At 38.9% G+C, this 24997-nt stretch overlaps 1 protein-coding gene across 1 annotated transcript in view; it reads right to left on the reverse strand.

The window, feature by feature from the left end:
* Positions 1-24997, reverse strand: part of LOC117394366 (oxysterol-binding protein-related protein 10-like) — a 130137-nt gene that overhangs the window by 24443 nt on the left and 80697 nt on the right. The window contains exons 6-8 of the mRNA XM_033992578.3: positions 24015-24222; positions 16159-16313; positions 2566-2712 (exon numbers count right to left, since the gene is read on the reverse strand). Of these exons, the coding sequence (XP_033848469.2) occupies positions 2566-2712; positions 16159-16313; positions 24015-24222 (510 nt within the window). The remainder of the gene's footprint in view (positions 1-2565; positions 2713-16158; positions 16314-24014; positions 24223-24997) is intronic.

The raw sequence follows: 24997 nt of genomic DNA on the forward strand, positions 1-24997 counted from the left end.
CTGTTAAACTTTAGCTTTTCACTATAGACATAGTAGTAATTTTCAGAAGTTTCTAAAACAGTTAATGACTCATTATTGAATTTTACCCATATTTCTGTTTTCAACTGCATTTCTTATATTGTAAGTCAAAAAAGCACAGCAGACCACATCCATTTTGTTTAAACCATGTATTAAAAAAACAAAAACATAAATGTAGTTTAAAGCAAGCCTAGTGATGAAAATATGACACAAACAATATATTGCACTTTCACTATATGACCCATTTAACTAGATTTTCTCATCCACACTGACAGTTAAACCAGCTGATGTATGCTATGCTGGGAAACTATCCTACAGATATGTCAAGAGCAAAGAACATCAGAGCAAAATGTTTCTGAAGCAATTGAGGTAAAGGCCGGCTCTGATTAATACAGCAGCTGCCTCAGATGCTTCAGTAATTCCCTTTCAGAAAAAAACTATACCCTTATTTGAATCTGACTCCCATTAACTACAGTAGCTTTCTTGCAGCACATATTTTATTTTTGTGGTGATTCTCTCATGCATTCTAAATGTCTCCTCAAAAACTGTACACGAGACAAAGCTTGTAAGTACTGATACGGACAGTGGTGTTCTTTTATTTCTTCCCCACAAAGTAGCCCAAGATGTTTATTTAAAAAAAAAAAAAAAAAAAAAAAAAGTTAATGTAATAGAACATAGGAACATAAACACTTGGGACTGAGAAAAGGCGATCTGGCCAGTCAAGGTTATTTTCTCCCTAGCACACCAATTGTCCCTACCAGTGCTGTTTTATGCAGTGAAAAATTATGAATTGCGTATGATATTTAAATTTAATGCGTAAAGAATATGCATAGTAATTTTGCTGTACAGCTTGAGTTTGCATGTTATCCAGTTCCCAGCATCTCAATGGTCAATTGTTAATATACTGCAAGCGGTAGCTAGAGAATGGATTACAGAAATGCTGGGACAGCTAAATGTAGCCTACCTGGGAATTACCAGAAGCACGTAACCAAAAAAGTTGAATCCATTCACTTGCAGTATGTGTTTGTGACTGGTGAATAAGCGACTGGATTTTTGATATTCAGGATTTCTCGGCGCCATCTTAGTACCCCCTCAACCTAACCTACCAATTTACCTATATGCCAACCGAATTTCTGGAAGGTAAATACATATCATAAGTACAATATTCTGTGTTTGGAGAGAGTCGGGATATTATCGTTTCTTTATTTGCATTAGTTCAGTATCAGTACATTGAGAGTAGCAATTTCCCAGACTATAATGTTATTAATATTATTAAGGCAGGACTAAATGCCTGTGAAAAAGACACTGTTGGATTTTTTTTTAATGTGGAAAATAAGGAAAGGGAAGTTTTTATTGTAAGATCAGGTTTTTGTACAACAATTCAAAGTAACATTACAGTTAAAATGTAAAACGGTAGATAATGCATACCCCGTAAGTTAGCATTAAAATACAGTACACCCTCGCTATAACGAACCTGTTGGGGTCCAAGCCTTTTGTTCATTATATCGAGGGGTTCGCTATAGTGAAAGTACAATCAAAATTAATGATAAACTGTTGAAGTGAATGAGATGAGATTGTGAATAAAAGTAGAATTACATGTACCTGTTCATCTCATGTATGCAGCATTCTGCCTTTGCTTTATCCTATTCGTTAAATAATTAAAACGCAGTACAAAAAGCAAAAATCCCAAATTGAAGCTGAACTTTTATTCAAAATCAATCTGACATGAACCGTTTCAAAGTGCACCAAATCTTAATCCAACACGCAAGAATCCCAAACTGAGCTTTTATTCCAAATCAACCTGACATGAAAATTACATCAGATCCTCATGTTTTTTCTTTAATCAATTTTGCTTTGCCGCATGGTTGCTGAACAAGCCAAAAAACAGAGTGCTTTTTGATATCCTATATTCACGACAGAGATATGCCTATGTTACTCCTTTTTTCAAACGATCAATATAGTTTCCAGCTTTGAGGCAAAATGAAATGATTTTCGTTTCAGATGCATCGTTACACAGCGCACGCTTCTTAAGACAAAAGAGTTGATCTCACTGCGGAGGTGGCATCCCGTGCATATAGACCGAGTTGTTTACAGTGTGTGTTTATATTATCTTATTTATTTATTTATTTATTTATTTTTATTTGGGGTCCAGGGGCCAGGTTCGTTATAGCCGAAGGTTCGTTATAACAAGGGTGTACTGTATTTATTGGATGTACTCATGACTTCAAGGTAATGTTGCATTTTACTCACCCAAAACACATTGTACGCACATAGTGTTTAAATTGGAGAGTAAACCACTCAATCTTATTTGGAGCGCTGTCCCCTATTAAGGGGATCTAACTTAAAAAGGACAGAATCTAAAGTGGTTAGTCTTTTAGGTGTCACTACTTCACTTTTTAGGCTATTTACAATGAGGATCAGTTTTCCATTAGGCAATGATAACTGTATTTTAAAGGTATTCCATTGTTAACTCTGTAAGGGAGAGTAGTTCTGCTGTGGCCTGTATGGTGATGCACTGCACTTTCTCTAGTGCTGTGCTGAACCTACCCTGGTGAGGTCCATCCCCAGCTTGAGCTGGGAGAGGAGATGAAGGATGATGCTTCGCTGGTCGTCCATGACTCCTAGATCCTCCTCTTCATTATCCTCTGTGTCGGTCACCTCCTCATTCAGATTGATCACCTCTGGACCTGGGTGCTGGAGCAGGGAGAAAGGACAGGAGGTCAATATGGCCAGGCTGAGAGATAAATACACTACAGTACTGTGCAACCAAACAAGGTTAAAACAACCCAGTCTAATATCAATCGATTTAAATCTCTTTTAGGGAATCAAAAATATCTTACAGATTTTATATTGGGTAGTTTTATCTTCCTATGATCCGAACTGTGACTCTTGCAACAAGTGCTGTGAGATCTTTACTATCCATGAAGCAGATGGGACTTTCTTGTCTTGCTCCAAGGACAGCTCCTTCATTAGGATACCAACATACACTGTTCAGATCAATGCATCCCCAGGCAATACACCATAACTTTGGTTTGTCCTGTATGATAAATTGAATTCTGATGATTTGAAGGGGTTATCATACCCTGCTCAACTACTGAGGAACTTTGTGAAAACAAGCATGTCAGTGCCATTCATTCTCCACCACGGCTGTAAATACAGAATTAGATCTATCAGTAAAATGAAAAAGATCACCATGACCACCATCCACATATAAAAATATAAGTTTGACAAAACCGAAACATACCTTTATATACGCATATTCTGATACTCCCAATAACAAAGAATGTCCAAACCAAGTTTCTTGACATTTGAAAAAAAAAACTTTAATATGTAAAACAGTAGTCAGACAAACATAACCTTCATACTGTGTATCCCCAGATTATGATTTACTCAATATGCGTGCGCTAAAGAATGTCCTTACCAAGTTTCATCATAATTGGAGAAGCAGTTTTCTATATAAATAAAAAAAATGTGTGACTTAGACAATCTTTATCTAAACTTTCATACCAATAGTGTATGGTATCAAGAATTAAAAATAAGCTGCCACACTGGCAGGTCTCCCTTTTTTTTGTATGGATATTTGCAGATGCTGGACTATGCGCACCCCACTCAGCAATGACTGGTAAACTCACAGTTAATACAACCTATATACTGTACAGAGATACACACCAAAAACAAATATATTAAAAGATAGTTCCAAAATATAACTACATGAGCAATCAATAAAATTTCGCTTATCACAGTGTAATTTTTAATAAATAACCCTATAAAACTAACACAAAATAATTCTACACCAACCTTAAGTTAACTTGCCCCTTTGGCTTAAATGGAACCTGCAGTATAACCAAGTCACCTCCATGCAGAGCTGCTTTTTATCCCCTTGATGAAACTGATACTGACAAGTTGGACCCCCGCTGATTGTAAAACTTACATGACATGCCTGCGTGACAACGGGCTTCCCTTTCATCCAGCTTGACCTCATTGCCAGCACTGCCTGCCTGCTGATAGTCTGGCAGGGAGATTCAGAGAGATCCAGCGTGTGTGTGTGTGTGAGACAGCGAGAGTGTGTACTGCTTGAAGCTGGATGCTAGCTGTTCCTCTTCGCGTGGGCTGAAAACTAGTGATGCTGCCTATTCCCTAACACACAATCACACCCACCCCTCCCCCTCCCCCTCCCCCACCCTCAGATCATGTGACACGAAGGATCAGTCAGCATACTTACAACGAGCCTGGCAGCCCAGAAGACACCATCCCTTCTCAAACCTGTCCTGGTGGGTGGCTGTCAAACTATTTTTTCTCACGTAGGCTATGCTGGAATAGGTGGGTAGAAGACAGTGGGGGAAGTCTACACATTTTTTCACTTCAAAGCACTCCGTCTATGCTCTAAGGTGGCATTAAAACTGATTCCCCCACTTCATTGTATTTTCCCCATCCTGTTCAAAAAGGGATGGGTAATTTTATTACTGCTAACAACGTCTGTAACTCCACACAAAAAACACAAATGTCTGAAATTGAAGAGGCGGCTCCTGCCTGCTTTATTCAACGCTACGCCACAATAAACAGTGTGTCGAAGCAGAAAGAGCGAAGGCGGCAATTTTCTCAAATGTCTCCTAATCACCAAGAAACCCCTATGGCGGTTAATTGCATGTGCTGTTACAGGTTTTCTTTCTATGCATGTTTGCTTGCCAGGTGTTAAAGCTGACTGCTTTTTTGGCCACAACCTGGCAATATTAGTCAATACCTTTGTCTGCACAAGTCCAATCAGAACCCAAACTGCACAAGTCCAATCAGAACCCAAAGGGTAACAATATTGAAAAGGCTTATCATTGTGTATGTGTAGACTACAGACTGACAACACAACTCAACACCAGTTTATATAATTCAAAAGATAAGCCTCCGTTACAAAGTCCAGTTACATACAGCAGCAATACAGTGTAAAAGGCAACACACTAGTACTTGTACTCATATATATTATTTTCACATTCTGTCCAAGTTACTGTGCCACTTCAGTGTGGCAGTATACTACAAATTATCTTTACAAAACACAAATCTTTAGCACATCCTGCCACAAAAAACTGATTTGCAAAAGCAATCCTTTGCACTGCATTTATCCCAATTTAAAAATCCATTAAATTACTGATTATTAAAGTTTATTACAGTACTTAATTTAATAGACGTAATACAATACAATTACACAGAAAAATAACATATTGAAACCAATTTTTATTCTTGATTCCAAATGATTTACTTTTAAATTGTGAGTCAAATACATCCAGAATTACTTTTTTAACTGTTTTAATAAATTTCAATAATCAAAAATTCAGAATAAACTTCCCCTAGTAATAATTGCATAATATTATATAACTGTACATAGAACTTTCAAAGTTTTAGTTTTGTACTGGACATGTTTAGAGGTTTTTTGTTTGTTTGTTTGTTTTTGCACCTGATGACAGTTCTTACTTTAAAATGATCCTTGTATAAGTATACAAATACTATTCAGGGACAGCTGGTAGCAGACCATTAAAAAAAAAAGACAGAAAAACATGATATTATGTATAAATTGATGCAACACTGTAGTGCTGAAGAAGAAAATGTGAATAACTAGGTCACGCCTTGAAGTCTCGTAAGCAAATCACTGCACACCCCAAACACATTCCTTCATAACTATGCCCAAAACTTGATCTAGCATTCAATAAAACTTTAATTTAAACACACACAAAGCATACAACGAATTTGGAAAGTTTGACTGAATACCAATTAAAAATGATTTTATTGAATCCTCCCCTAAACCGTTTTAAGAAATAAATTATGCTAAACATTTTGGCTACGTACTGAAGGTGCCTGTGACATTCACTTGCATTGAAAGAAATTATGACGAAGCAGATAACAATATTAGATAGAGTACAAAGAACTACAAATTAGCAGTCTCTGGAGTGCTCTACCAAAGCAGTAGCAACAGTACTATTCCCAAGTTTGCAAAAAACACACGGTTCACAAGATGACTACATGGACCAGAAAAAGGAGCGCTCACACTCCTAGCAATAAATAGGAGGTTTAAGAAAAAAGTAAGTTTAACAGCCTGCAGTAGTTGGGAATATAAGGGACGGTGATAGAACCAGTATTACAACAGACTTGACATTAATAATACACTGCACTGTACATGCTTAAGTAAATGCTCATTTGCATTTAAGGCATTATCATAAAACTTCACTCCCCAACTTTGCATTAAGATATGTATTGAATTAAGCCTTTCATCTGGATTAGAGATTTCTGACCTCATGAAGCAGTAATCTTGAGAACTGTGCCGTGATCACAAAGCAACCCACAAAGCTGACAATTGTAAAAGCCAACAGCAGAGGCTTCCATTTCTAGGTCAGCTTCTTAACTTCACAGGCTCCATTAACCAAGTGCAAGCAGTTCTTTCCAGGTTACTTCCTAAAATTCTGTCCACGCTACTCAATGACAACACATATCTGCAATATTTTAACCAAACAGTCAGTAATATATGAAAATGTTAGGAGTATTTCAGATTCTCAGACATGCCAAATGATTACCAGCAAGGAAGTGGAACTTCCAATTAAGAAATGCCAACGAGTTAACAGGTTAAGACAGTTTAGGCACCAGACTTTATTGCATAAAATAAGCATTAAAACAAAAAAACAAACAAAAAGTAAATCATAAAAAAAAAATGTAAGACCCAGAGTTGGCAACCCACACGTGTACAAAGTGCAGCTAATTTTAAAGCCTGCATCTTCTAGGGAGCAGAGTCTTTCTTATATATACTAACTCTAAATAAGCCATAATAACTCACAATTGATTTTTAAAACACTGTTTCTTTGGTTGCTGAAAGCAGATCTTCCCTCAAGATATTACTGTTCTAAGAGAGAAAGGAGAACATTTTTTGTCAATTTGAACCCCCCCCCCCCCCCCCCCCAAAAAAAAAATCAATACAAGCATCAACCAAAAAAAGCATCTGTATGGACTAAAAAAAAAAAAAAACACACACACAGATGACTCCCCGGGCCCTTTCTTAAATAAAAGAAAAAATCCTTGGAGGCTGGAACAAATCAATTACACAGGAATCAAATTACATCCCAGTCGTTTCTACTTATAAAAAGGGAGATGCAAAGATCACAAAAGCACATACTTAATGTATCCTGTATCCCCAGCCGTTCGTTTTATTCCCCTTTGTTCTGCTGCACTTACCAGTAAGGATAGCATAAATCTTTAGACAACAACAATTGCTGGATGGAAACAAAGAAAAAAAAAAGAAGAAAAACTGTCTAGTAATCCTGTAAAGCAGCAATCGGAGGAGAGTGACGTGTGTGTGTGTAGTTGTAGTGGTAGTATGAAGAGAGATGTGGAGGAACTGGCTGCAGCTCACAGGCGGTGCGTCGCCTCCTCACTGTTGACTGATCGCCGTGTGTGGAGCCAGGCTCACAGTGAAATGCTTCCTCAGCTCCCAGAGAGTTGCCGATAGTCACTTTTCTTCTCCCAGCAATCCAGGATCTGCTTTCCCACAAAACTATCTATCTGCGGTAATCCATGAATCTCATTTCAAGCATGCAATAATACTTATCTAAAACCAGTCACAGTAACCCTAGTGCACTACAGAAACAAAGCTGGAGTACCTACAAAACAGCACATACGAGTAGACTAATCTTGTAAGAACCTTAAATGTACAGTACAGTATACAGTACAGCAGTGTGTAATTTTGGAAAAAAAAAACTTGTAGTCCAAGGGTCGAAATGCTTGAAAAATCTACTTGTCCGTCTCAAAACTCTACTTGCCCACTCCCCGTCGCATAAAACACACACAAAAAAGTAGAATATAACTTATAGGATTTTGGTTTTATTTAAACAGTGAACACAATCAATCAATTAGTGATTAACAGGGGCGGATCTAGCCTTGTAACTTGACTGGTTCACAGAATTCTTCAAGATACACAAATGGTTCCCTGTGACCCCACCTCACCTCAACAAATGTATAACATACTTTAAGGAAATGTTCCTTTCAGTGCAGTTTGGAACACATTTGCTAGTAAATTTAAGTAACATACTAAGGCCTATATTCATAAAACTTACCGTCTCCTTTATCGTGCCAGTAATAGTATTTAACATGACAGTACTTCATGGGGTGATGTATAAACACCATTTACAGTGAGAATAATGTGCCCAATTTTCTCATTAGCATACTATTTGTCTGACTCATAAATCTGTATTATGCAGTATTGACCCTTACCAGCATTATAATTAACACATATCTCAGACCAGGCAGAGAATGAGATGAGTCTTAACGGTATCATTTTCAAGCATAGTTTCTGCATTTAGGAACATGAATTTAAGCCAATAGTAATAATAATAAAAACGTCTATGTTTCATTATCCAGTAATTATTAAGTAATTTGTTAATTGCAACGCATACATTAAATTGCATTGTTAACTCAACTGAACAGGATAGACTGCTTACTTATTGGAAAACATAAATCACATTTTTAGCATACTTGCTCAAAGAAAAAGCCATGCTTCAGTCTGCTTGTGTAGACTGTACATAAGAGGAGGGAGATATCTTGGAACATGATCTCAGAAGAGTGAGAAGACCCTGCAAATTTGAGCTGCCACTTGCTCTGTATTACTCTGATGATGTGAGTCATAGCAGATATCGATTTAAAAGGGGCACAATTATTCACCTTTTTGGAGAACTAACATGTACTGAAGAGTCGAACAGCAAGGCTGTTCCCGTATTCATGTGTATTATTGACTCAGTGCATAATGAGGTTTCTGATATTGGGGAGTTTTGCAGGTTAAAATATATATATATATATATATATATATATATATATATATATATATATATATATACACACACACACAGTATATATCAATGGCAAAAACTTCGTTAAAGTAACGTTAAGGTTTGTTTGCAAATGTCTAAAAGGTTAGGAAATTGTAAGTTAAGGTAGCCACGCAACCTTAACTCTGCACCTTTATGTGTATGTTTCCTGTCACACTTGACATCACATATGACATCATCAATGACATGGCCAATGACATCACTAAGCACATAACAAATTCTCCCCAAAGACTGGCCATACGGAAGTCATTGTGATTGGTAACATGTTCAGTAACTGCATTCCCACAATCTTTGCTGACAAGCTCATTATTTTACCAGTGTTCTAAATAAAACCAATACAGTAGAGCTAATTAATTAGTTGGGACCTTCCACAAGCCATATTTCTCCAAACTCTAATATTAGAATCCACAACATTGGCTTTCTTGTATGAACTACACTGTTTCACATGGCAACTAATCAATGGTACATACAAATCAGGAAGGCAGGACATTGCCCAGCAGCACAGGGGAATTATTTATTATTTTTGTAGTAGATTTTATTTTTTTAAATGTGAAAAGGGTAAAGTCAACGTGAATAGATTAACCATTTCTACAGTTTTTACAGTGTTTTCCGGTGTTTATTGGCTTCCACCGATTTAATTTTTTTTTTGTATCGGGGTGTTTTATCTGGTTTTATCGGTTAAAACCGAAAATCAGATATTATATTTTATTACGCCCCACAACACGTACGTGTGTTTACTATTTACAGTTATGCCCAAATGTTTTGCATCACCCTACAGAATGAACAAATTTTGCTTCACAAAGTCGAATGAAACCTGCTGAATAATGTTAACATATAGAATTTGTTCTTGTGGTTTTTTTCTACCAATTTCTAATCTATGTAAATAATACCTTAAATTTAAGAGATTAGTCTGTGCATTGCCAGAGGCTCTCAGGCAGTCATTTCTGGGTTTCTTTTGCAACCTATAGAAGATCAGTGTCTTTCGCAGCTAGCCAATCAGAAAGTGAAAGGGTGGGATGTAAACACTTTTTAAAATATTTGAGCTTTTTAAAATGCTTTCCACAATTTAGAAACTTGCGTGGCTGGTAGGCGGGGGTTGAGGTGCTGAATCAGACAAAAGGGAAATAAGACACACTATAAGGCATGCTTACTACCTATTAGGATTCCCAGCTGAGCAAATCACCAAATGGCCTGCATCCCTTAAAAGACAAGTATCGCAGCTGGGTATGGTATAGACCAAAGTCTTTATCTTCCCATTACTTCAGACCTCTATACATGTGATGCATTCAGATTATTACACTGATGGCAATTTGTTATTAAAAAACATTGGTACAGTGAATGATTAACTGTGATTACAGCCACAAGGGTTATGATTCTACATCTCTAAACAGTTTAAATGGCAGAATGTTTTAAAACTTTCAAAATGAAAAAACCTCACAGCTTTAATAAGTGTCAACCAAACTCCAACATGGTGTTTGCTTTTCCAGCAGAATTAAAATGTACAAGAAATGGCCAGCTGCATATTTAAAACTCTCTGTAATGGAAATACTATTAAACATAAACTGTAAACAACATAACACTGTATTTCTTTTGTAAAGCGCATTGAGATATAATGGCAAGATAAGGCATTATGCAGTGTAAGTTCAAGTTGTTGTAAAGAACAGTACTGTAGTATATTTATATCAGTGGTCCTCAATTGTCTTTCTTATTAGGTCGAGGTCATAATTTCTCATTTGAGATTTAACATATATTTCAAAATGTGAAATAAAATTAAATTAATACACAGATTTAACAAATGACACAAATACATGTATTTTATTAGTAGATGGTAAGGACTTTATTTCCTCTAGCAATACAATGGATGGCAGTTTCCCAGATTATATGTAAGTTGTTATCACACAGACAATACTCTGGTGCAGCAACGCTCCCTGTGGAATCCCCAGTGCAGACTTAAGTGAACTTCCCTGACTGTCTAACTCCCCCTACACACCACTTGGTTGTGTCCTTACCAGGTGAGCCATTGTGAGACCCCCCGCCCTCCCCACCCCTTTTTGATTTCTAACAAGAGTTGCTTTGATAAAAGAAAAATTTGCATAAGTAATTTTATATATAATTGAGGAATAAGGAATCAAATGCAGCAATAAATCAAAGTATTCCCACAGTAACCTGATAAGCCTACATTTTGAACAGTATTCACCTGAACTAAAATGTCACCTACTCATCAGCCAGCAAACGCAATACAAGCACCCTGAATAAGCTGCCTGTTTAGTTACCAGTTAATCAAGTATTAAGTGGTAAACATTATTATTATTATTATTATTTTTTTTTTATGAAATAGTGCATACTCTTCTCCATTAAATACATGCCATCTACCACCAACCTGTATTAAATTCCAAGCAGGATAAATTGCAATTACAACTTGTGAACTCCAGCACCACCGGGTGACAAAATTAAGGAATTTCACCCACTGTTCAAATCTTTTTGTCTTGTCTGAGGATTATTATTATTATTATTATTATTTATTTCTTAGCAGACGCCCTTATCCAGGGCGACTTACAATCGTAAGCAAATACATTTCAAGTATCACAGTACAAGTAATAATACAATTAAGAGCAAGATAAATACAATGACTGGTTCAAGCAAGTACAAGTGTGACAAAATACAATTCAGTAATACAGCAGATAACAGTGACAGTGATAGTTACATCAGGATATGATTAAATACAAAATACTACAGATTAAACACTTGGCAGATTACAGTACTCTGAAGTACAGGATTAAATGCAGTAAAATAGGGTGAAGATAAGAGCAAGTAACGCGCATTTAAGGAAGGGTGATAAGTGTCCCAGGGGAAAAACAGAGGAGTTCTACAGGTGCTGTCTGAAGAGGTGAGTCTTAAGGAGGCGCCGGAATGTGGTCAGGGACTGGGCAGTCCTGACATCTGTAGGAAGGTCATTCCACCACTGCGGAGCGAGGGTGGAGAAGGAGCGGGCTCTGGAGGCAGGGGAGCGTAGAGGAGGTAGAGCCAGTCTTCTAGTGCAGGCGGAGCGGAGAGGTCGAGTGGGGGTGTAGGGAGAGATGAGGGTCTGGAGGTAGCTGGGTGCAGTCTGGTCAAGGCATCTGTAGGCTAGTACAAGAGTCTTGAACTGGATGCGAGCGGTGATCGGGAGCCAGTGGAGTGAGCGGAGTAGTGGAGTTGCGTGGGAGAAGTGAGGCAGAGAGAAAACCAGGCGAGCAGCGGAGTTCTGGATGAGCTGGAGCGGACGGGTGGCGGACGCAGGGAGGCCAGCCAGGAGGGAGTTGCAGTAGTCTAGGCGGGAGAGTACCAAGGCCTGGACCAGGAGCTGGGTGGCGTAGTTGGTGAGGAAGGGTCGGATTCTTCGGATGTTGCTCAGGAAGAAATCGGCAAATGCGTGCCAGAGTGGAGATGTGCTGGGAATAAGAGAGGCAGGGGTCCAGGGTGACTCTGACGTTCTTAGCGGAGGAAGAGGGAGAGAGTGTGGTAGATTCCAGAGGAACAGAGATAGAGAGATAAGAGGAGGGGGAGGAGGAGGAGGGAAAGAAAAGGAGGTCAGATTTAGAGAGGCTGAGTTTGAGGTGATGCGAGCGCATCCAGGAGGAAATAGCAGACAGACAGGTAGAGATACGGGAGGGGATGGTGGAGTCAGAGGTAGGGAAGGAGAGGAAAATCTGAGCATCATCAGCATAGAAATGGTATGAGAAACCATAGGATGCAATGAGGGGGCCCAGGGAGCGGGTGTAGAGAGAGAACAGGAGAGGACCCAAGACTGACCCTTGGGGGACTCCTGTTAAGAGAGGGTGAGGTGTGGAGGTTGCTCCACACCAGGTTACCTGGTAAGTGCGGTTGGAGAGGTAGGAGGAGAACCAGGCCAGAGCAGTGCCAGAGATCCCCAGGTCAGCGAGAGATGATAGAGTGATCAACAGTGTCAAAGGCAGCACAGAGTTCGAGGAGAATTAGGACAGAGGAGAGAGAGGCAGCTCGGGCAGACTTTAGTGAGTTGGTGACAGACAGAAGGGCAGTTTCAGTGGAGTGAGCAGAGCGGAAGCCAGATTGGAGAGGGTCGAGCAGAGAGTGGTTGGACAGGAAAGCAGAGAGCTGGCGGTGTACAGTCCTCTCGAGGGTTTTGGAGAGGAAGGGTAGGAGGGAGACAGGACGGTAGCTCTGGAGGGAGGTGGGGTCGAGGATTATGAAGAATACACCATTAATATAAGAATTTCGCTTCAGTCCTCAAAAATAACCATTAGCCTGAGAGGAAAGGGTTTTTAAAATGCAGTACAAGTCGCAGTCAGAGATTTAATAAAGCAAATCAGAGGGATACCCTGAATCTGAGAAACCCTGACTTGTTTTAGCATTAAGTTTCTTATCATAACCAAATCACAATTCTGTAAGAGCATGTGACAGAAATACAATGAGTTCTGGTGATAAATCTTCCTCCCGACCTGTGAGGGCGCTAAAGAACGGGAGGAGAAGTATCTGGAAGGGCTGGCCTGACAGTTCGTTTCCGGGACCGGGAAGTGGGTCAGCCTGGAAGGAAGCGAGACTCTGTTGTAAGACCGTATTGATTTGACAGGTAAACGAGGGGCAGCTGCAAGTAATAAGGCAGCTGCAACCGTTTACCTAGATATCATGCGGGATTACATATAGGGGCCAGGGTAACGCTGTTCTTTTCCTTCGTTTGGGTTAAGCCAAGGACCGAGAAGGACGTTAGTAATAAAACTGTATTACTCTATAGAGAGTTGCGTGTGTGTGTGTTTGTGTTTGTTTATCACTGTACAATAACTGTCTGTGTTTTTGAAACCACCAGACAGCTAAAGCACATCCGGAGCTGTCGCCTTGGGCCAGCACAAGCCGGATCACCACTGCACGAACTGTTACGGAATAAAAAAGTGTATTCACTCACCACCAGCACGACTGCACGCACCCGAGACGGGTGAACGTGTTTTTGTTTTCTTTTTCCAGGACTGTAAACCTGTGTTTTCATCCCCGCGCTCTACACATCGTTGTGTATTGCCGGGGCTTATTATTTATGGTCACTAGACCAGGAATTAAAATAAAATAAAGCTTTTTTTCCACTGGATTATCGTTGTCTGCCTGTCACTCCTGCACCACATCACCGCTACACCTGTTCCCCTTACTAACCACTTTGCCACAGAGCAGTACTGACATTTTAACATAGCACATACACGCTAAGCCCCTGCACATTAAAATATGAACATACACGTGTACAATAGTGGAGTGAATGGTAATAACGCATGAAGGATTGCAGTAAACAGAACAAGTGGATTATATTTTAGTGTAGATGTGCTACATGTGTAAGTCTTCGGGCAAGGGGCAGCAAGTTATAACATAAAACAATAAACGCAGACACATTGATATATAGGCTCAATTAAGTGGAATACACAAAACACATGAACAGTATGTATTTTTCTTTAAGTCAAAATCAGCAACTTGCAATTCAGAAATAAATTGTAAATCATGAATTTGTGTTTTATTTTTTTTACACCATCACACTGTGCCCCAGGTACAAGCAACTGACACCGGCCACGACAACTGCTCATATGTTATGAACATGAGAGATTAATTCTTTCCATCGTTGTGTATGTCTGGTATAGTTTTAATTTTACAAAAACTAAAAACAAACAATGAAATCAAATGTTTGCCTCCTTAACCTTCTGAATTGGTTGTTATTTTGTACTTTAAGAAATGGTTGTAAAAACCTTGAAGAATGTGCCCCTTTCTCTGGTATAGCCCTGTAGCAGTCTCTCCAGAATGCAGACAAAGATTATTTCAATCATCCAAGAAAACGATGCACATCCTTATTGTGACAAGGTTTGTGACCTGTGCCTTACAGCAACATCTGATCTTGTAGCCCATTCTAAACACATCAGAAGATCTCTGCTCTATGGGTCTATTTATGGTAACTGCAAGTCATTTGCTGGTTAAGTGCAGGCAATGAACTGCAGCCCAGCTTCTAAGAAACCTTAATGAACACATTGGAGCAATAATAGAAACGTCCCACAACTGTAAATTATCTTGTTTGGTGCCATATTATTCCATATACTGTACAGTATATTGATAACACAAAAGTGTCATTAGACAAAAGATAAACCAATGTTACATACCTACATTTGCTTAAGGATTTTTCAGCAACTTGAGCACAAGTAACCCATATTCATAAAGACAGTGAACCCAAGTGCCCCTTTCCAATATTTATACAGCCAGAAGTCCACGCCCTTTTCAAAGCCATGACCTAAATCTAATGAACAATCTTTTATTGAACGATGGCGAATGGAAAGAATAAATGAGTGCCTGAGCCTGCCAGAACCAAGAAGCAGAACAAATTAAACGAGTGCAGCAGGATACCTTATCTGATGACACGTCAACCCGAATGAAAGTAAGCTTTGATAGGAGAACGCAAGCTATAGGAGAAGTATTAAAGGTAGATGAAGAGTGTCAAATATCATGCAATGCTGATTCTTTTGTCTACTCTACATGATTTCAGCTGTGGGAACACTTAAGACAAAATACCTTAAAAATACCAGAGATTTGTTTTCCTGTCTGAATGTCATTTCTCAAATGAGTTTTATTACTATTTTAGCCTGACTAAGGTGCTTTTATCTGTTTGAATCAGACAGCCCAAGATACCAGAAGTTACTGTCCTACTCTATTCTGGTAAGTGTTATACAGGACTGGTTCCATGACTACCAGTAACCTGTTTACTATGGAGTTGGCAGTTTGGATTTGCAAAAATCATAAAAAGAGTTGAGGGGACAGTTAATTAATAAATAAATAAATAAATAAATAAATAAATAAAAAGAAGAAAAGCTTATCAACATGTTTTCTTAAAGTCTTTTCATATGTTCATATTGGTCCTTTTTTATATAACATATTTGTTTCTGAGAAAATGCAATTTGAAATGATGTAAACCTAAAGGTTTCTCCACTGCAGCTGTAAGAATACAACAGGGACTGACATATGTTCACAAATATCCAATTCACTGGAAAGCCAGTAAACAGCAGAATTTTGTAATCTAGAGTGTTTACTTATTTTACATGCCTCATCAAACACTTTTAAGAAAAGTGTTTTGAAGTGATCTCTTGGAGAAGTGCCAAGCTCATCTTCAAGTTCTCAAGGGAGAACACACACACACACACACACACACACACACACACACACACAGAGTTTATCTAGCTCACCCACTGACGTTGGATACAGTGTACTGTCCATAGAGTACAAGAAATGCAACTTAATGTGGGCAGACACTCGCCTCCAAGCTGTGCTGTAGTCCTTTGCTGGTCTGAGAAGGGGAAGGTTCGGCCGACCAGGATAGACTGGCACTGGTAGAAGGTAAAGGAGTCAAGCCACCGTTCTTTAGCTGCTCAGCAGAGCTGGACTTCGGCCCAGGCCACCCAGGAACAATTTCTGAAATAAGTCAAAGAAACTTATTAGCCAAACCTGTACTAGTTTTGAGGACACTAATAATGAACAGTATTTTAAAATAACACAGTGTTCTACAAACGGTATACCTGGATCATACCTAGAGGATTGGGCTGAGCACAAATGAAAACACAATACCTAATATCACTTGCCCTTTAAAGGTGTTACTGATCTTTGTTTGAATACAAAGACCAAAGGCATTTTTTTAAAGAAATGTGAAACTGGTGTATTAAACTCCCTGTTCTGTGTATTACAGTACATCATAATGATGGTATCTAAAATCTACAATGGGATGTATACGTGCTGCTCTTTTTATGATTTTGATCATGTATGCCCCGTTTGATACTTTAAGATAAAGGGTGGGCCATAATTATGTGCCTATTTGCTACAGCACAGCACAGTATCTCACAGCACCTCAAGGTCCCACATGAGTTTCAATGCACAAGTGCAAGTAACAAACAACTACATTATTACTGTAGGTATTATCGGTGCATATATATATATATATATATATATATATATATATATATATATATATATATATATATATATATATATATATACACAGTGCCTTGCGAAAGTATTCGGCCCCCTTGAACTTTGCGACCTTTTGCCACATTTCAGGCTTCAAACATAAAGATATGAAACTGTAATTTTTTGTGAAGAATCAACAACAAGTGGGACACAATCATGAAGTGGAACGAAATTTATTGGATATTTCAAACTTTTTTAACAAATAAAAAACTGAAAAATTGGGCGTGCAAAATTATTCAGCCCCCTTAAGTTAATACTTTGTAGCGCCACCTTTTGCTGCGATTACAGCTGTAAGTCGCTTGGGGTATGTCTCTATCAGTTTTGCACATCGAGAGACTGAAATTTTTGCCCATTCCTCCTTGCAAAACAGCTCGAGCTCAGTGAGGTTGGATGGAGAGCATTTGTGAACAGCAGTTTTCAGTTCTTTCCACAGATTCTCGATTGGATTCAGGTCTGGACTTTGACTTGGCCATTCTAACACCTGGATATGTTTATTTGTGAACCATTCCATTGTAGATTTTGCTTTATGTTTTGGATCATTGTCTTGTTGGAAGACAAATCTCCGTCCCAGTCTCAGGTCTTTTGCAGACTCCATCAGGTTTTCTTCCAGAATGGTCCTGTATTTGGCTCCATCCATCTTCCCATCAATTTTAACCATCTTCCCTGTCCCTGCTGAAGAAAAGCAGGCCCAAACCATGATGTTGCCACCACCATGTTTGACAGTGGGGATGGTGTGTTCAGGGTGATGAGCTGTGTTGCTTTTACGCCAAACATAACGTTTTGCATTGTTGCCAAAAAGTTCGATTTTGGTTTCATCTGACCAGAGCACCTTCTTCCACATGTTTGGTGTGTCTCCCAGGTGGCTTGTGGCAAACTGTAAACAACACTTTTTATGGATATCTTTAAGAAATGGCTTTCTTCTTGCCACTCTTCCATAAAGGCCAGATTTGTGCAGTATACGACTGATTGTTGTCCTATGGACAGAGTCTCCCACCTCAGCTGTAGATCTCTGCAGTTCATCCAGAGTGTTCATGGGCCTCTTGGCTGCATCTCTGATCAGTCTTCTCCTTGTATGAGCTGAAAGTTTAGAGGGACGGCCAGGTCTTGGTAGATTTGCAGTGGTCTGATACTCCTTCCATTTCAATATTATCGCTTGCACAGTGCTCCTTGGGATGTTTAAAGCTTGGGAAATCTTTTTGTATCCAAATCCGGCTTTAAACTTCTCCATAACAGTATCTCGGACCTGCCTGGTGTGTTCCTTGTTCTTCATGATGCTCTCTGCGCTTTAAACGGACCTCTGAGACTATCACAGTGCAGGTGCATTTATACGGAGACTTGATTACACACAGGTGGATTCTATTTATCATCATTAGTCATTTAGGTCAACATTGGATCATTCAGAGATCCTCACTGAACTTCTGGAGAGAGTTTGCTGCACTGAAAGTAAAGGGGCTGAATAATTTTGCACGCCCAATTTTTCAGTTTTTTATTTGTTAAAAAAGTTTGAAATATCCAATAAATTTCGTTCCACTTCATGATTGTGTCCCACTTGTTGTTGATTCTTCACAAAAAATTACAGTTTCATATCTTTACGTTTGAAGCCTGAAATGTGGCAAAAGGTCGCAAAGTTCAAGGGGGCCGAATACTTTCGCAAGGCACTGTATACACACACATATGTGTGATTTTCTGCATTTTTGCATATTTTTGACATTGAATGTTATCAGATCTTCAACCAAAACCTAATATTAGATAAAAGGGACCCTGAGTGAACAAATAACACAAAAATGTGATACATATTTCATTTACTTATTAAAGAAAGTTATGCAACACCCAATGCCCCCGTGTGAAAAAGTAACCGCCCCCTTAGACTCAATAACTGGTTACGCCACCTTTAGCAACAATAACTGCAACCAAATGCTTCCTGTAGTTATTGATTAGTCTCTCACAGCGCCGTGGAGAAATTCTGGCCCACTCCTCCATGCAGAACTGCTGTGGTTTGGTGGGGCCCCAGAGCCTTAGAAATGGCTTTGTAACCCTTTCCAGACTGATAAGCATCAACAACTTTTTTTCCTGAGGTCTTCAGGAATTTCTTTTGTTCGTGGCATGATGTGCCTCTAGAACCTGTGTGCAGACAACTTCACTCTGATGGTAAGGGCCAAAGTTAGTCAGATTTATATTGGGCAGGGCTGGCCCAAATCAGGCCTGGTTGTTAACCAAAGTACTCAAACAGCTGACCCTAATGATCCCTTTAATTGGGTTGAGTGTCATAACATTCAGTGTCAAAAATATGCAAAAATGCAGAAAATCAGACAGGGGGCAAATACTTTTTCACGGCACTGTAGATAGTAGGGAGTAGGCATAGGTGGAGCTGACAGTTGAAAGGTCACACTGTCACATGATTTGAATAGAATACATTGCTCATAGATTGAAAAACAGTCAAACCCGCTTAATATCACTTCAAAGGGACTGAGAATAAATTGTGACCATAAGCAGAGTTGATATTATCAGGAGTTCACCAATAACCTAACAGTGGGAGCTGGGACAAAGTTAATAAACCATTCATTACAGTAGTTGGCGAGACAAGCTATTAAAAAGATGTGGGCATGAATGCAGTGCAGCCACCCAAGTTTGTAACAGGGTGGATGCAAATTTGTATTTAGCCCATGCTCTAAATCACAATCTAATTCAAGTATTTAAGAATTATAAGAATTAGTAGATAGTTCAAGGTCATGCAATATTCAAGGCCACCACTGTATTCAAACAGGCTATTGCATACAGTAGTTTCCTTGAATATTGCATGACCTTGAACTATCTATTAATTCTTATATTTCTTAAATATTTGAACATTTTAGTTGGTTGAACTGTTACAAATTATATGTAATGCTCAGAGACTTGAATATCTGTCTATTGAAACCAGTTATCTGTTTGCTACCTTTCTTCTACCGTGTTTGTTAGAGTTGTCACAGTTAATGCCTTCTGTGGTAAATTCATCACATTGCAAATACACTGCATAATATTGAAGGATACATTACTATGAACACTATTCTGCACACCTGAAGCCATCAGTGCCCTGACATCCTATCTTCTATTATAATGGCCTCTATCCACAAAAGGAATTTTAAGGAATGTTTAAAATAATGTTTTGTTAAGTCTCTTTTATGAAGAGTGTTTATTAACATTGGATTAAACTGTGCTTTCTTTTTTAAAATGAGAATACTACTAAACCCTCTCTAAAACAGTTGAAAAAAGGTTTCATGAATGGATTTAATTATTTAAAATGGGCTTGGAAAAATACTTATTAACAAAACATTCTTTAATGGGCACATTCAATTGTAAGTAAGTGGCATAGTTACAGTATTAAGAACCTGTGAACTCTTAATCACAACTCCTCATTAACTTGAAAAAGTTTTACTTGTTTTTGTTTGTTTTTTAAAGAGGGGCTTCTACTATACATAGATGCCTTAAATTGTAACAGTTTAACCATATGCAAAGCAAATAGTGATAAAATGCAATATTTGTTGACAGCCCCTGTATATATCTATTTACATATATACTGAACAAAAAAAGTTTAGCAACATATTTAAGGATTTGGCACTGTGTATTACTGAAATAGGTAAATGTATTCAAGTAGATGGATGAGCTAACATTCAGTCAGAGCTGTGATCCCAATAGGTTCTGCGACACTCAACCCATGCACAGTAAGGTATCACTACCAGATGCTGACCAGGTCATCTTTGAGCAGACATTTTAAGGCTATGAAAGAATAAGGAACTGCCTTTGAAAGGAAGGACTGATGAAATACATCCAGGTTTAAAATCAAGTCATGCCACAAGGGAGAAGTCGACCAACCAGTGATCGTAACCAGGAACTTGGCATCAGATCAATCTGTTCCATCTAAACAAACTAATTGAACCCTTGTGGGGGATGACTCTGGTAGACTGCAGGTGCAACGTCTTTCCTCTCCAGTACCCGATTGTGAGTATTTGACATCTCTGCACAACCTGTAAGTTACTCTGTGGCAATTAGCAGAGCTAATTCAGAGCATTATTTTGAGGAAAAAAGCAAAGTCTTCATCTGTTCATCTACAGCAAACAGGTAATGAAACATTCTGAAAAAGCAGGCTTTGCTAAACTCTTTGTGTTCAGTATGTTTAAGGATGTGCAGGGAGGTGTTTTTATACTTGCTGGACAGTAGTCTTCTGGACAGACTACTTCCGTGTGTTGCAACACTTTGTAACTGCAGGACATAAAAGAAAACCAGGCATGACCTGAATAAGAGATTTTTTTTAAAAAACACACAAAAATACAGTAACAAAACTGGATAAAAAAATCTATTCCTTTACTAATGATTTGAAAATGAACAACATAACTGCATACAGAGGGTTTTATAGCTTAATTATTATTATTATTATTATTTATTTATTTTGCAGAGGAAGCTTCATGATCTGCACATCTTACTATATAATAGAGGCAAGAAGCTCCATTCTTGGTTTTAGAAGGTATAAATAAATGATTTAGGACCTGGTCAAGGGATAATTAATTCAATGTAATATTTAATGACCTGGACATCTACTCATCTAAATTAACTGAATACACCCCATTTTGAGACAAAAATATCAACTGGAAGTTTGATGTTACTTGAAAATAAAAATATAAAATAAAAAATTGGCAGGACTCCATTGTATATATTTTTTTTAACAGTTCCCTTTTATTTCAGTCCGTGTCTGTATGACTTGTGGCTCTTACAGTTCATTCCAATTCAGGACTGTGTTCTAATCGGGGCCCTTAATTACTTATCTGAATACCTAGGTTCAACTAATCAAGACCTGTACGAAACAAGCCTCTGGACTTCTCAATTCAATAATTAAGGAGCTAGTAGGAACAAGGTCCTGGACTGGAATTGATTGAAAGGGTCGCAAGTGAGGGCCACTTGCACATCATCCAATTGCCAGTAAAGCAGTGGTGCACAACTCAGGTCATGGAGGGCCGGTGTCCCTCCTGGATTTTGTTCTAACCATACCCTAAATTAGTTAATTGGACCAATTAAGTTTCTAATAAGGTCCAATATAGTACTTTAGGGTGCAGTTGGAATACAAATCTGCAGTGACACCAGCCCTCCAGGAACAAGTTGTGCACCACTGCAGTAAAGAGTTGAATGCAAGAATGTGCAGTAATTGGCACGACCTCAGAAGCAGCAGGCGGACTAGCAGCGGTATCTCAACTGTGCTGAAAATTGTGACGGCTGATTCTGTGAAACAGGGGTTGTAACATGTAGTTATCAGTGTAAAACAAACTAGTTTTTCAACCAGTCTACTTAAGAGATACTCCTGAATATTATATTTACAGTGGCTTTCAAAAGTATTCACCCACCCTTGGACTTTTCCACATTTTATTGTGTTACAACATGGGATCAAAATAGATTTAATTAGGAGTTTTTGCCACTGATCAACACAAAAAAAGTCCATGATGTCAAAGTGAAATATAAAATCTACAAATTGTTCTAAATTAATTACAAATACAGAACAGAAAATAATTGATTGCATAAGTATTCACCCCCTTGAGTCATTATTTGGTAGAGGCACCCTTGGCAGCAATTACAGCCATAAGTCTATTTGGATAAGTCTCTTTGCACATCTGGACACTGCAATTTTTGCCCATTCTTTTTTGCAAAATTGCTCAAGCTCCGTCAAGTTGGATGGGGACCTTTGGTGAACAGCAATTTTCAACTCTTTCCACATATTCTCAATTGGAGGTCCGGGCTTTGACTGGGCCACTCCAGGACATTGACCTTTTTGTTTTTAAGCCACTCCAGTGTGGCTTTGGCTGTATGTTTGGGGTCATTATCCTGCTGGAAGATGAATCTTCTCCCAAGTCCCAGGTCTCTTGCAGACTTCAACAGGTTTACCTCCAGGACTTCTCTGTACTTTGCTGCATCCATTTTGCCCTCTATCTTCACAAGCTTTCCAGGCCCTGATGCAGAGAAGCATCCCCATAGCATGATGCTGCCACCACCATGCTTCACAGTAGGGATGGTGTTCTCAGGACAATGTGCGGTGTTAGGCTTGCGCCAAACATAGCGCTTAGCATTGAGGCCAAAAAGCTCTATTTTGGTCTCATCAGACCATAGAATCTTCTTCCACTTGGTCTCAGAGTCTCCCACATGCCTTCTGGCAAACTCTAGCTGAGATCTGATGTGTGTTTTTATCAACAATGGCTTTCTTTTTGCCACTCTCCCATAAAGGCCAGTTTTGTGAAGCACCCAGGCTATTGTTGTCGTATGCAGTGTCTCCCAGCTCAGCCGTGGAAGACTAACTCCTTTAGAGTTGCCATAGGCCTACTGGTGGCCTCCCTGACTAGTGCCCTTCTCGCCCGGATACTCAGTTTACGAGGACGGCCTGTTCTAGACAGATTCACTGTTGTGCCATATTCTCTCCATTTCTTAATAATGGACTTTACTGTGCTCTGGGGGATATTCAATGCCTTGGAAATGTTCTTATATCCTACCCCTGATTGGTGCTTTTGAAGAACCTTATTCCGGATTTGCTTTGAATGTTCCTTCGTCTTCATGATGTAGTTATTGTTAGGAAATGTACTAACCAACTGTGGGACCTCCCAGAGACAGGTGTATTTAACCTGAAATCATGTGAAACACCTTAACTGCACACAGGTGGACTCCATTCAACTAATTATGTGACTTCTAAAGACAATTGGTTGCACCAGAGCGTATTTAGGTGTGTCACAGCAAAGGGGGTGAATACTTATGCAATCAATTATTTTCTGTTTTATATTTGTAATTAATTTAGAACAATTTGTAGATTTTATTTTTCAGTTTGACATTATGGACTTTTTTTGTGTTGATCAGTGGCAAAAACTCCTAATTAAATCCATTTTGATTCCATGTTGTAACACAATAAAATGTGGAAAAGTCCAAGGGGGGGTGAATACTTTTGAGAGCCACTGTAGTATAGGATTATGAAGCTCCCCTTTTAATTACATTTATAAAACACCATTTTAATGCTATTTTTTCCAACCTTATTCAGAAAGAGATGCTCAGTGTAAACTGACCCCGCTTTTTAACATTTCGGTTGCTTTGCCATCCTTCCCACAGCCTCTGTTGTCCAGTCAGTCTTGCAACAGCCCGTTTCCCACTCACCTGTAGGCAGTGGCTTGCTTTGCTGGGTCACACTGCTCACGTTCTGCTGCAGGATATTCAGGCATTCCCCAAGGCAGCTGAGCGCAGCAGCTGAGGTAGCTTTGAGGAGCAGCAGGTCCTGATCCAAGGCTGACAGAGATCCTCTAGTTGGGAGAGACTCGATAGAGTGCACAAGGTTCTTCTGCTGGCCCTCTATCTGGCTCATTATCTGTACAACAAAAAAAGTCATACAGATACATTAGTTTAAAAAAATAAATAAATAATTATTTAAGCCAGAAATGCAGTGAGTTTCTCAGCACTCGCACTGTAGATCAGGTATTGGAGTGTTAACATGCCAATTAGTGTACATTGGTAAACAGCAATTAGGATTTTGTTACACCTAGTTTATTGGAGTGGTGAGTTACAGACATTGGTTTAGACCACAAGTAATCCACTGGTTATAAACCTATGTTGTAGAAAACAATGCCTGGCAGTCATCTTAAACAGCTATCTAACTCGTTCCAGTTTGAGATCACAACATGTCTTTTTCCACTGGCCTCATTTCGCATGTCTGTGGCAAAAGTGAGACTGCTGTTTGGTACGCCGCTGTACAGCCTAATTTTTATTGCGATCTCCAGTCTTGCAGCATTAATCATTATCTGGCAGAGCTGATTTTTCAAACATCAATTCCTTTACAACTGTCTGAATTTTTCTCTCCAGTACAGTGGCGTACAAAATAAACTTAAGCACAAATAATACATTTATTAAAAGGTAAAAGACCAGCTTGATCAGCTTAACCAGTTCCTCGTCTCCTGAACCAGCACAACCAGCAAATCATCAGCTCTGATGAGTATACAATGCTGGAATTTCCTTCCCAGCAAGAAGCTTGAAGAGAATATACCTCTAGGTTTAAATCTTACGTTCGCCAACATTCGTTCAACATAACAGCGACTCAGTCTCTCTCAGCATCAAACCTATTCCTTACTACAGTCAGCATATTTAAT

This window comes from Acipenser ruthenus, chromosome 3, assembly GCF_902713425.1.
Source record: "Acipenser ruthenus chromosome 3, fAciRut3.2 maternal haplotype, whole genome shotgun sequence".
NCBI classification, from domain to species: Eukaryota; Metazoa; Chordata; class Actinopteri; order Acipenseriformes; family Acipenseridae; genus Acipenser; species Acipenser ruthenus.